At 38.2% G+C, this 12,459-nt stretch overlaps 1 protein-coding gene across 1 annotated transcript; it reads left to right on the top strand.

The window, feature by feature from the left end:
• Positions 1-2,721: 2,721 nt before the first annotated feature.
• LOC139152013 (kyphoscoliosis peptidase-like) lies at positions 2,722-12,127 on the top strand. The gene is made up of 6 exons (XM_070725100.1): positions 2,722-2,958; positions 5,332-5,518; positions 5,659-5,894; positions 6,720-6,895; positions 8,219-10,677; positions 10,901-12,127. The coding sequence occupies exons 2-5, from the start codon at positions 5,333-5,335 to the stop codon at positions 9,850-9,852; spliced, it is 2,232 nt and encodes a 743-aa protein (XP_070581201.1). The 5' UTR covers positions 2,722-2,958; position 5,332; the 3' UTR covers positions 9,853-10,677; positions 10,901-12,127.
• Positions 12,128-12,459: the final 332 nt, after the last annotated feature.

Raw genomic sequence — 12,459 nt, 5'->3', positions numbered from 1 at the left:
TTCTACCATCCATTTACCTTTTTGCATTGCCAATGCTCTCGAGAGCAACTTTATTTTTTTATTCACACGTTTATAGAGCGGCCGAATTACTGGTAAAATATTTTTCATCGGGGCTCATCAATGCATCAAGAAAAGAAAAAGATTACATACAAAGATAAATTAAAATAACAAAGGCACGTTGTTTTTGACATATTCTTTCAATTTACATTTGAATGTGCGCAGTCTTGATAACTGTTTAATTTCTATAGGTCGTGAATTCCAAACTCTGGTGTCACGGAAATAAAAACTAACTTTGTCCAACATTTAAAACAAAGTGACGAGAGGAAGGGCTGGTATAGTCATCATTAACTTTACCTTGTAGAGTGAATAAATAAGATCAATATTATGTTCCTGAACCATTCATACATTTTGCTCTTAAGATCGCCATTGAAATAATTCTCTGTCATATTACTAAACAAACCAATAAACATCTTAAAGAAAACCAATCCCTAGTTTAAAAAATATATACGTAGAAGTAAAAAAGATATAATATATCTGATAGAATGTACAGAAGGGGTTTCGTTACACTCAATACAGAGAATTCATGATCCTTAACGTAGTTACCTCGCTATCACTTCAAATTATAGAATATTATAGATTTATAATGACATGATTCGTGATTTTGAATCACTGCTTCCTACTCTGAAATGAGCGCGTCATCGTGTTGCGATAGAAACCACTGTTGATAACCAACATGAAATTAGGAAATGCAATCTTGGTCGTATATCGTCATCTCGTATAAAGGAAGTCACTTTGGTGAACTCTCAAGACTGTGTGCACAAAGCACACTTTATCACCAAGATAGTGTCAGCACTGTATTTTTATTATTTTAATAATACATAATAATTACGTAAATAGGGAAGCGTCTGCTGTACGCTCAGCCAATCAACAAATAGGGCGAACTTATCGCCTTGGTACAGAGTTAACATGAGTTCACACGTTGGAGTGATTTGAAGCATGTGAGACACAAATATTCATGTGCAAACACTTAATCCCACACAAACTGCACGCGATCAGCAACTAAGGGACCGTTCAGTTTTTACTGCCTTGGGACCGGCAAAATCTTGTCGCCGGTGTTCAAAAAAATAAAGACCCCCTGCATTTTTCGTGACAAAAAAGATGACCCCCCCTCTCTTTGTCAGACGAAAAAAATTGATGACCCCCACGGCTGAAAAATAACCAAAACCCATATGTAAAATTTACCCGCACGGTTTGGATTTGAACTCCGGTACGCGACGCGCGCACTTTATTCGTGTAGCAGAGATGCCAGTGCACAAACTTCTCAGCCACATCCATGCAAACGTCTGTTAATTAGGAAAACTGTAAGGCAATTTTAAACTTCATTTCCATAGACAACTTATGTCCATCACACTGTTATAAAAATTCCCCTTTTTGTCTCACTGCTACCATTCAGGGTCGCGAGCATGTAAATGGTCTTTCAAAGATGAGATAGGCACTTAACCAGATACTACTGTAATATGAGTTGGCCGCCAGAGGCAGCCCGCTGCTTATTGTAGTGGGTTGGCAAAGTCCGGGCTTGCCGATAAAGAGGGTCATGGGCCACACGTAGAGTAAACTTTATTGTAGTGGATCGATCATGGCCATTGCATGAAGTAAACCTAATTGGAGTATGCTGCCCGTTAAGAGGGTCATGGGCCATTATATAAAGTCAATGTATTGTAATGGGCCGCCGAAGGCGGCCCGCCAGTAAAGAGGGTCGATCATGGCCATGGCATAAAGTGAACTTTATTGTAAGTATTATGTTTTTGAAAATGTGGTGACCCCCCTTTCCTACAAGTGAAAAAGCGATGACCCCCCCCCTTCGCAGATTCCAAAATTACGATTACCCCCCCCCCCACGGATTTTGTCGCCGCCCTCCCCGGCCGTAAACACTGAACAGTCCCTAAGTGTTTCCATTCAAATAAGTGAGCCACATAAACTTACACCCTATCACTCTGATGGATAAGGAACTGATGATTTTGTCAGAATTCAGCTGATTTATTTTTTTGAATCTGAGCGTTGATGGCATCAACCGTTTTTAAAACCATAGGTATACATTTGTAGATTGAATGATTAGAGTGAAGATGCACTGCAGATAGCGAAATTGCTGGAGAATAGTGCATTTGTCAATCGTGTACAACAGTGGTGTAAATGTACGCTTTGCTTTCTTCTATGCAGTCCCCAATACCATACATAATCACAGACCCTTTTTTTGCGTTATAAGACAGTTTCCCACCCAGATTGAAGGTTCGTTTAGACTATCAGAGTCACGAGACGTCTGAAAATGTGGAATCTGATAACAAACTTGCCAGGCTTGTCAAAGATTGCCACCTGATTTGCCTTAAGTCTGACCAACAAAGGATTTTGGAGCACAAAAGGCAGCCTTTGTATGTTAAAGGCTGAAAAACTTTGCCCTTTCCATAGCAACAAACAAAAACAAGGTCACTTGTTATCCTGCGGCGACTCGTTCACTTGTCAACAAACGTCATTGCATTTTTCTTAAATCAGGCTAGCCGTCTCGCAAAAGTTCTATGTGTCTTACTTCCCCCACTATCGGCTTACTCTCTCAGAGTACATATTTTAGCAAACACCACTTTATTGTGCACATCATCATCTATATTATAATTTTCATATTTCGCTTGCCATCTTGCCTTTAAAAACCCTTCTGCCTGGGGTCGAGAATGACTTGCAAGTCGTCAGTTTTTTCATCATCGAGGTTCCGCCTTCTTTTCAAACTATATGGCAACAAAAGGGGCGTGTTCTGTTGACGAACAACACAAAATTTTATTTATAGTACTCAAACACTTCGCATGTATTCTCCGAGCAACTCACTCTCCAATAAAGAACTGACTTTTGCAGAACACACAGTCGTCGGACGTTCGGGTTGACAAAGTTTGTTTTTAGCGAACAGGATATCAGGTAAGAAGCCAAAAGCAACTGTTAAAATACGATTTATCTGCAAAACATGTTTGATAGTAGCGGAGTATGCAATAGGTATATAATAATGACAGCCTTAATAGTTATGCCATACAATTCTTCCAAGGAGCTAGCATAGTTGCCTGAATTAGGAGAGGTTATTTTGGTAGAGAGGCAGATTTTGATAATATTTCGTTTTTCCGTCGTTATGCCTAATATATATATATATATATATATATATATATATATATATATATATATATATATATATATATATATATATATATATTATATATCAAAGAGTTCCATATGACCAAAATGATTTCCCCTACTCTTGCCCGTTTTTCGCCGTGTCTGTGCGGCAACTCTGCGAGCTAGGTGGGTAAGTTGGAAACCGTCGTTCACAGCACAGACAACGGTAAACCTTTTCGCGTTGTCTATGCTCGCGGCATGGTGGTAAATCCCTTACTTAATGTTAACGCTGCCAACGGGTTACCATTGTCTCGTTCCATTATTACACAAAAACGAGAATTTTTTTCGTTGTCTGTTCTTAGAGCTCCCATTCAAGCATTGACTTCTTGAATCTGGTTGCTAGGTGTTTTGTTCAGGTCTTCGAAAACAACTACGCGTGGCGTTGAAAGTCACACATGCACACTAACGTAAACTTAGATAAATATGTAATGCACACGACTGGTGTCAATTTTCTAAGTAAACTTCCACAGAACCATTATCGGGCATAGTCAAGATCGCGCTAAGAGCGCCTTGCTTTGCCAGACGCCCTTCATTTGTAGAAAACCTTCTCAGGTGTATGGGGCAAGTATGAGTGTGACACTGTGGGACTGTTAGGCCACGTTTTGGAATAGATTCAACACAGGTAATTTCACCCATGGAGGTACAAGTTAGATTCGCTTTTACACCTCCATGTATCACCACAGACATGTTCTTCATGCCACTCAACATATATTTGGTCTAGTCATACCCCTGCCGTCATCAACCCCATTGAAACTTGGTTCAATTTGTAGGTAAAACAACCCTGACGCGGTATGCGTCGCCCTGGATACTTTATGGTACCAGGTATTACCTCAATGGTTAACGTTACAATAGCTCCGTATATTTTGAGACAGCAGAAGAAAGGTTGTATGGTTTATTGTGCATTATCGATTGGTACGACAACACTCACTACAGATACATGAACAAAGCCGTAAATAAAACTGCAGTGGTGGATTGTGTCTAAAGTGCCTGAGGTACCCGCTGAACAATGGACTATGTTTCAATCAGTTCTGGCAAGGACGTAAAGTCCTTTTTATGTCCACCGTTCTAGTTTGCGATATCACTAAGGTCTATGTTTACGCACGCTGTTATACGTTAACTCCTCTGCCATATGCAGCCAGGGGTACACTTGTTTAAGTAATAAAGACTCAACGTTTTTGTCATGGCAGACGCTTGAATAGAGGTTAGGACGAGTTCATGCCTGTACGATAAATCTATGTACGCAGCTCTGAGTGTACCCTTTTCACAAATAATACGACTATAGGACAAAAGCTGTGTCTGCTCCCCGGGTCTGCTCTGAGCCACTATCGACTATTATCTGTACTCGAAAGGGTAAACATATCCCATGTCAAAAGATGCAAGGTCAATTTGCATTGTGCAGCCATGTTGTGCGTACCCAGGCCCTACAGCAATTATGAAATTGTTCTGTAGAGCACTATAACACTATAATTGAACACTACTGAGTTTTGTAGTTTGGCGTAATATATATATATATATATATATATATATATATATATATATATATATATATATATAATATATATATATATATATATATATATATATATCAGTAAATCCATTTTTTACGTACATTAATCATGTGAATTTGTTCTGTAGAGCACATGTTGCACAAATTAGTGTACTGGTTGTATTTAAGCAATAATCTACCCTACCCTTCCCGGCCCCAATGGAGGAAGGCAAACTTTGCATCAATGTATGTAATTTGTGATCCGAAAACATTATGGAGTGCAAAGTATGTTGGAGTCCATTATTGGCCAAGATGGAGTACATTATTGCTTTTATCTTATAATGTTGGCGATGCCAGAGAATTTGTAGAATGTTGAACACATTTTGGGCTACAATATTGGATATTCGGCTTCCTTGTCAGTAAAAATCAGAGGAATAATGTCACAAAATTCACTGACATTGATAAAGATGTAATAAATAAGCAAATATAATATACTTTCCATTGAACGTTGTGTTTAGATGACTGTAGCGCTGTCATCTGGAACGTCGTCGAACCCACTGTGAACAGCAAAAACACTTTTAGCAGGACTTCTCTTTGCAGAATAATTTCATCCTTGTATAATTTTAATCTTTGTTAAGAATGGGCTGTTCGTCATCAAAAACAGTGAAGACGAAACGAAAGATTCAACCAACCACCGCCACTGACCAAAGTGAACCTGTGACTGATTTTCCGAGGCTTAACATAGAAGACACCTTCTGGGAAGAAAAAAAACAGTTAATTCCAGACTATGAGCGCATGAAAGAACTAGATAACTATGCCATACAGGTAGAGAACTCTTCATTCGAATATTTTCATGTGAATATGCATTCATGAATAGAAACATTCAATGGGACAGTGCATTTGACATTTTGAACAAAATACGACACGTGTCTCTCTCATTTTCTTCTTCTTCTTCTGTTCTCCAGGCTTCTGAAAACCTTAAGAATTCTCCCACTGCGTTAGTGACCTATCTCACTAAAATCGCGCAAAATGACCTCGAGAAGTTCCGTCTACTTTTTCGATGGGAGGCGCAGAACGTTGACTATGACGTCGAGGGTTACTATGGGAACAAGGAACGAGGTGACAACTCGGCCGAGGGAGTTTTGAAAAGTGGAGTAGCTGTTTGCGAAGGTTACAGCAGCCTTTTCAAGATGCTTTGTGAGTAAGTATGCCGATTAGGAGCACAAAATTGGTACGTCAGACCAAAAAGTTTTCGACTCTTGATATAACGGGTATCAATAACAATGCGATATTATAACAGCGCTAAGTTGTACAATCAACGAGACAACTCTCACACATTAATTATGTGTACTTATGGTGAATGATTATACGAAATGAGAATATTGAAATTTATCTTAATAGTTATATGGTATCATCGACATTGTGTAGACATGAAATATTGTTGTTCCAATCTCACTTTGGGGCACACTGCCAGAGAAACACATCTTAACCTTTGGTTTTATGCGACACACGTTGCTTTATAATCCTTGGAGACGCTGCAGATATTCTGACTCTCTCATATTGCCACAATCATTATTTAGTCTATCACTTGTTGGGGCTTATTTTAAAGCTCATGACCCGAATAAAGTTTTCACCCCTTATTTTGTGAAAATATAAATTTTTCTTTTTCCCTAAGAGGGACGGTGTCCATTATGAATTTTCATGTGTCGGTAGATAGTGGGTAATTTCTTTCTGTAGTTTCAAACATGGCACCATGACACCTGATTTTAATTCTTTTAATTAAAAAGGGAATGGTGTAATCTTTCTTAACGAAAAGCTGAAGCAAAGGTGTAAGACTTTCAATTCCGAGGCATGTACTGTCTTAAACGAAATATAGGGCTAATTGTGATTGAAGCATTATTACATTATTATTTCAGTGTAGATTTAGTGAAAGAATAATTTAAAATGGTTTTCCATTGTATGACGACGTAGATATGTTGCATTTCCCAGCCTTGACACGGTGCACTATGTTATCGATTCGTTATAGTCTGGCAGGCTTGGAATGTGAAAGTCTGTCTGGGGCTTCAAAGGGAGGTGACTACCAGCCAGGAGACGCTTTCCAAATGGAAAATGGTAAAATTAAAACTGACCACGCTTGGAATAAGATAAAAATCAATGGAAAATGGTACCTGTGCGATTGTACATGGGCGGCGGGATCAGTCGGTAGGTCTGTTACAAAAGCTTAGATCAGCATGTATCTCTCCGTTGCTTCAATAAAGTCAAATAAACCTAGAATATAGATTTTAATTTGCAGTTGTACTTACTTGAATGAACAAAAGGGTGTGCATCTTGCAAGGGAGTATCGATCTCATGTTATATTTCTATGTGCTTTCCATATTTGGACATTAATTTGGGCTGATGGTGTGATATAAACATACAATACTGAACATCGTAGCCGCAGTGTCAATGAATGGCATGATGTGATGACACAAACGTCCGCGACCCTTACTTACGTGTCTGTACAGGCCCCGAATTTGTATTCCCCTTATACACATACGAGATGGCGACTGTATAGTGTTATCATATTTTGTTGTAATACGATTAGGTTATAAACGGTGCATTCGCATATTCTAAAGCGGATGCAAGACTTGCCTCTTTAAAATTAGCATATTTAGTTTCAAAAATTATTACAAGAGGTTGTATATACGCAACCATAGACGATAGAGGGGTGGTACGTTGGGTCAGTCAGTATTCAAATTTATTGGAAATAGATACTAGGCTTATAATCAGTTTTAACGTGAACCTTTCTGCTGTGTTAATGAAATGCTTTTTGGTCCTTTTTGAAATTGACGTTTCAAAAAAGCAGCGAAATTATGAGATATTTCTAAAATTCCTTGTGAGGCTCATACTTTGTAGCCAATCAGAATTTAGCTTGGGAAACTTCATTTAATATAGGGAAATCCTATCTGTTTCAAAATTCTGTTTAGCAAATAATTATTTTCCTTTTTTAAGTCTCCAAAAGTCTCGATTTTGTAGTTTGCTTTTCATTCTTATCGGCCGCAAAGTATCATCTACACAATGTTTTTTAATTAGTCCCCAAATACCAAATCATCAACACAGCCGAAAGGTTAATATTGATTATTAGCCTAATTTCTATTTTCTATTTAAATGAATCAATTGGAATAGTGACTCGCCGCAATGTATTATGGATTAACCATCCTGACAAGGGTTTTTTCCAATTTTTTATGATTTCGCCAGTGTTGAAAACTTAGTTGTACATTCCTGCCCTGAAAAGGACCAAAATGGCTTCATCAACATGAAGGAAATTTTAAAATTAATTCATTATTAGCCGAATTACCAATTTCTATTTTACTGAATAAATTGGAACATCGACTGGCAGCAATTTACCACGGATTAACCACTGTCAATGACTTAATCAAATACTATCAGTTGTCGTTTATAACCTTTAATTAAACACAATTCAGGCAATTTTTATAAAATTATAAGCAACAGCTGTTTACTAAAGGAATTTATTTTTAATTTTAGATTTTGATGAGGAGATTGGCAAAATGGCTTACACTCGAAAGTGGAACGAATACTACTTCATCAGCGATCCAGAAATGTTTGCCTCGAAGCATTTCCCGGTTGACAAAGACTCAGGACAGGGCGCCCCAGACGAGCAATATCTAAAGAAACCATTTAGTGATTTAAATGTCTGGTCAGATGTACCCATGCGAGACTGTCCCTACTATGCGTTTAACATGCAAACCCTAAGTCATGACCAAGGTGTGATTGAAACAAACGAAAATGAAATATCTGTGAAAGTTCAATGCCCGTACAACCAGTATTTGCGATTTTGGACCAGGTTGACAGACTTGAATGAGAAGAATACAATACCTAGAGCTGGAAGAAAATATTCGGATCATGTCTTGAGCTACAAAAATAGTGATACAGTCACATGCAAGGTTAGATTTCCCCATGCAGGCGATTTCACTTTGGTGGTTGGTGTAAACCCGTTAAACAAATCTGAGGACTTGAAGTCTATGTCTCACATGGTAATGTCATACGCGATTAAGAACAGAGGCAATACGCCTTCCGCGGTGTTCCCCTCTGGTGCAGCGCACGACGTATGGGGCGCCAATGACGAATTTCTAATCAAGGGATTCAAAGTCATCGGCCAGGAAGAACCAATAATAGTTTCGAGCACAGGGAAAGCTGAATTAGAGCTAGAACTTCCAGATGAACGCCAGCAACTCTTAGCTGAGTTGATATCCTTCTCTGGAGGACAGTCAGAGGTCGAAGGTCATGTGTGTGGCGAGAAAACTGACAGCAAAGTGAAATATCACATCACATTGCCGTATGAGGGCGAATATCGATTCACCGTAATGGCAAAGTTGCGTGATGATGGCAAATACTGGCACGGTGCCAACTTCATAATTCGGAATTCGAAAGCCGCGATGATCGATGAGAAATTCCCTCACTCAAGAAGTCTCTGGGGGCCTGGTGAAAAATTCTACGAGTTTGATGTCAAATATACTGGTTCATCAAAAATTATTGCCACGGATGGGTCCTGTCAGATCAAGTTCTCCAAACATCCCGATGTCGTGTTCCTCTTTCATTTGGAAAAGAATGGCGAAAAATATAGCGACGCTGAGAAGTGTGTCTTTGCCGATTCTGCAACCGACGGCAGTGAGTTCATTTTTCACGCAAGACTTCCGGAAAAGGGATTCTACAAATTCGACCTTTTTGCAAAGAACAGAAATGAGGAGGGTTCATATTCGGGAGTGGGACATTGGCTGCTTGAAGCAAATGCAGCGTGGAAGGGTGAATTTTATCCTTCTGCCAATGGTTCCTGGGGAGCGAGTAACCATTTCATTGATCTCGGGCTGCAACTTGTTGAACACAAATCCTCGGTGATTGTAGCAAACAATGGCACATGTGTTATAACCATCAAAGCCCCAGAACCGATCACAACCACCCCATACTTGTTGAAAAACGACTCTCGACTTCCCGAGGAGGAGAAAAAGAACTGTCTTACAATAACGAGTAGTGACACAAGTATATCTTACTCAATCAAATTGCCAGAGTCTGGTTTCTACAAATTTGAACTGTACGGCACAAGAAAAGGCGCCACGTCATTGCCGTACCTTGGTTGCTGGTTATTAGACTCTAAAAAGTAATCACAAGACTCCTAAACTAAATGTATTGAAATGGTTACAAAACCAACGCAATTATGTTAAAGCATGGATCCCTGTACTAAGCATACCTGAAGTAAGCAACACAATATCATCACAAGAGATATTATTAGATTGATTAAAATTTGATCAGAGTGCCACTTTTGTTAAATCATAACAGATCAAAATATGATCAGTGTTGAAAAACATGGTCACGTGACTGAAAATGACATTTTCCTGCCCACGTTCATACCTTTAAAAAATAAAATTTCAACATCTAAACTTAAAATGTCTATATTTTTACTACATATTCAGAAAGAGGAATCATCACTCATTAAAAGAGACAATATTTAAAAATATCCATGGTTTTGATGAAACATCATGTTATAATCTTAAAATGTTGAATAAGTAGATGTTGTCATACGAGCTATAATGATATTTCACGTAGACAAACGATTTAGCCGGAATAAATTTCTATCTATCGGTAGAGCTATTTTGTTACTTGAACATGATTTTGGATGGAAAATATAACCTTTTAGTCACCTGACTTGGTGGAAATTTCAAGGTTTGCAGAAATTTTGTGTCTACCGACTGAGAAATGTATTCTTGTTAACTTTAAAGTAATTTAAACTTCCTAAAACCTGATCCTCAGCACACTTAAATGTTAAAAGTCTCAGACCCTTGCCTTAACATAAATGCGAAGAGCTGATTGCAGCAGCTTGCAGATATTGCACATTAAACTACACATTTTGTGTGACCTTTTACTTAGGGTTTGATTAGACGAGCCTCAACAAATGAAATTTATTATCATCAGGAACAATTTTGGTTAGGGTAACGGACTCACTATCGAAGGATAGTTAGTTCGAGGCCCGGTTCAAGTCCCGGTAGATCCAGAGTAGCGAATTCACTGTCGGAGGACGTTGAATTCGAGACTCTAGCACGGTGTTGTGCCCTGAGCAAGGCACTTTACTCCTCTGTGCTCCATTGGGGTAGTGGGTTATGGGTACTTCATCCTGTAAATGGGCTAGTACCCGTTGGATGATGGACTAAATAGAAAAGATGATTTATCTAACATAGATGGTCTTGATAAATGTTTGAAGTCGAATTCTTTTTTTCAATACTTGTTGTCTCTCTAACGATTGAGAATAGCTATATAATTATATATACATGATGTTGTAACAGATCTTTGTTTTATCGTACTCCAGCTTACATCACTATTAAGCTATGTTATCTTGGAGCTCGGACTATCAAACGATGTAATTCAGTACTTGTCTTGTCGATTCTTTCAAGGATTGTTAAGCTATGGCAAAACAGTATAATATATATTGTAGACCGTTTGCACACATGTAACGTTAGTGAACAGGAATTTCAGAGTTTCTGTATTAGAAAACTTTTTATATTTTAATAGAAAACATTTCGGGGAAAAATACACAAAAATGGGGCAAAATAGAGTAATCATAAAAAACGACCAAAAGAGAACGAAAAATCAAACTGACTGAAAGAATGCTTGCACAGGCAGAATTGCTTTCCGTTTGGTTTTTTTCATTTGCTATTTAACAGATGATGGAAGTAATGTACGTTCTTAAGTTTCCTGGTAGTGTTATATATATTTTCTAGATGATGTAAATGCTTCTATGGTGATCCCACTCACAAGTTATATATTACATATGGCATCAATCGGTCTGTTAATAGAATTTCAGCTACAAGGAGTTTTACAGGAGTTTTATCATTATTCATTAAGTTGTTGTCGTCATTATTTCCCGTTTCACCTTATTTGTTGGATTTCAAAATTAGGACAGATTCTCAACAAAAACAGAGTTCCATTCTTGTTTGAGCTTATACAACCGTTACTTTGCTCAGAGGGCGCTTTATGTAACACTCTGAATCCTATCTTCAAGTGGATGAGTTGTCAAGTCATGGCAGATTCTTATAACAGATACATTTTCATAATAGATAGATTATAATAGATTTTTTATAATATTAACATATTTACAAGTTGTGCAAGAATCACCAAAGTAAATGCAATCATAAAAGTGTGTTTGTATTAATAAGCGGAATCGATTTGACAGATATCTGAGAGAACTGTCAGAAAAGTTATGTATAGGTGAGATATATTTAGTATTTTTATAGAATAATGACAGTATTGTGGACACCGTTCTCTTTAGCTACAAGTCCATTCACACTTCGTCAGCTCCTTTGTGTGCGTATCAGTCAAACTCATTGTCATACTCGGTATAAATTAGTAAAGATTTGTTCGGGATACTAGAATGTCTGATCTCGTTCATATTGTCACGAAGCATCTTCATTCTCAGCGAAATTGTCTAGACATCTACACATCTGAGGGCAGTTCTGATATAGTGATGCCCTAAGGGCAGATGGGCAGATATACATATAGAGTACATGCATATTCAATGCTATAAGGATAGGAAATGCATGTCTTCCCTGAGGGCAGCAATATATCTGAGCTGCCCTCAGGGCAGACATACATTTCCTATCGTTACAGCATTGCATAGTGTATATCTACCATCTGCCCTGAGAGCAGCCATATATCTGAGCTGTCGTCAGGCTGGGCAGACATACATTTTCTATGCTCACAAATCAATGCATCATTGC

Source organism: Ptychodera flava, chromosome 2, assembly GCF_041260155.1.
Source record: "Ptychodera flava strain L36383 chromosome 2, AS_Pfla_20210202, whole genome shotgun sequence".
NCBI classification, from domain to species: Eukaryota; Metazoa; Hemichordata; class Enteropneusta; family Ptychoderidae; genus Ptychodera; species Ptychodera flava.
Note: the sequence above shows the minus strand (reverse complement) of the source record. Positions and strands in the feature narration are given on the sequence as shown.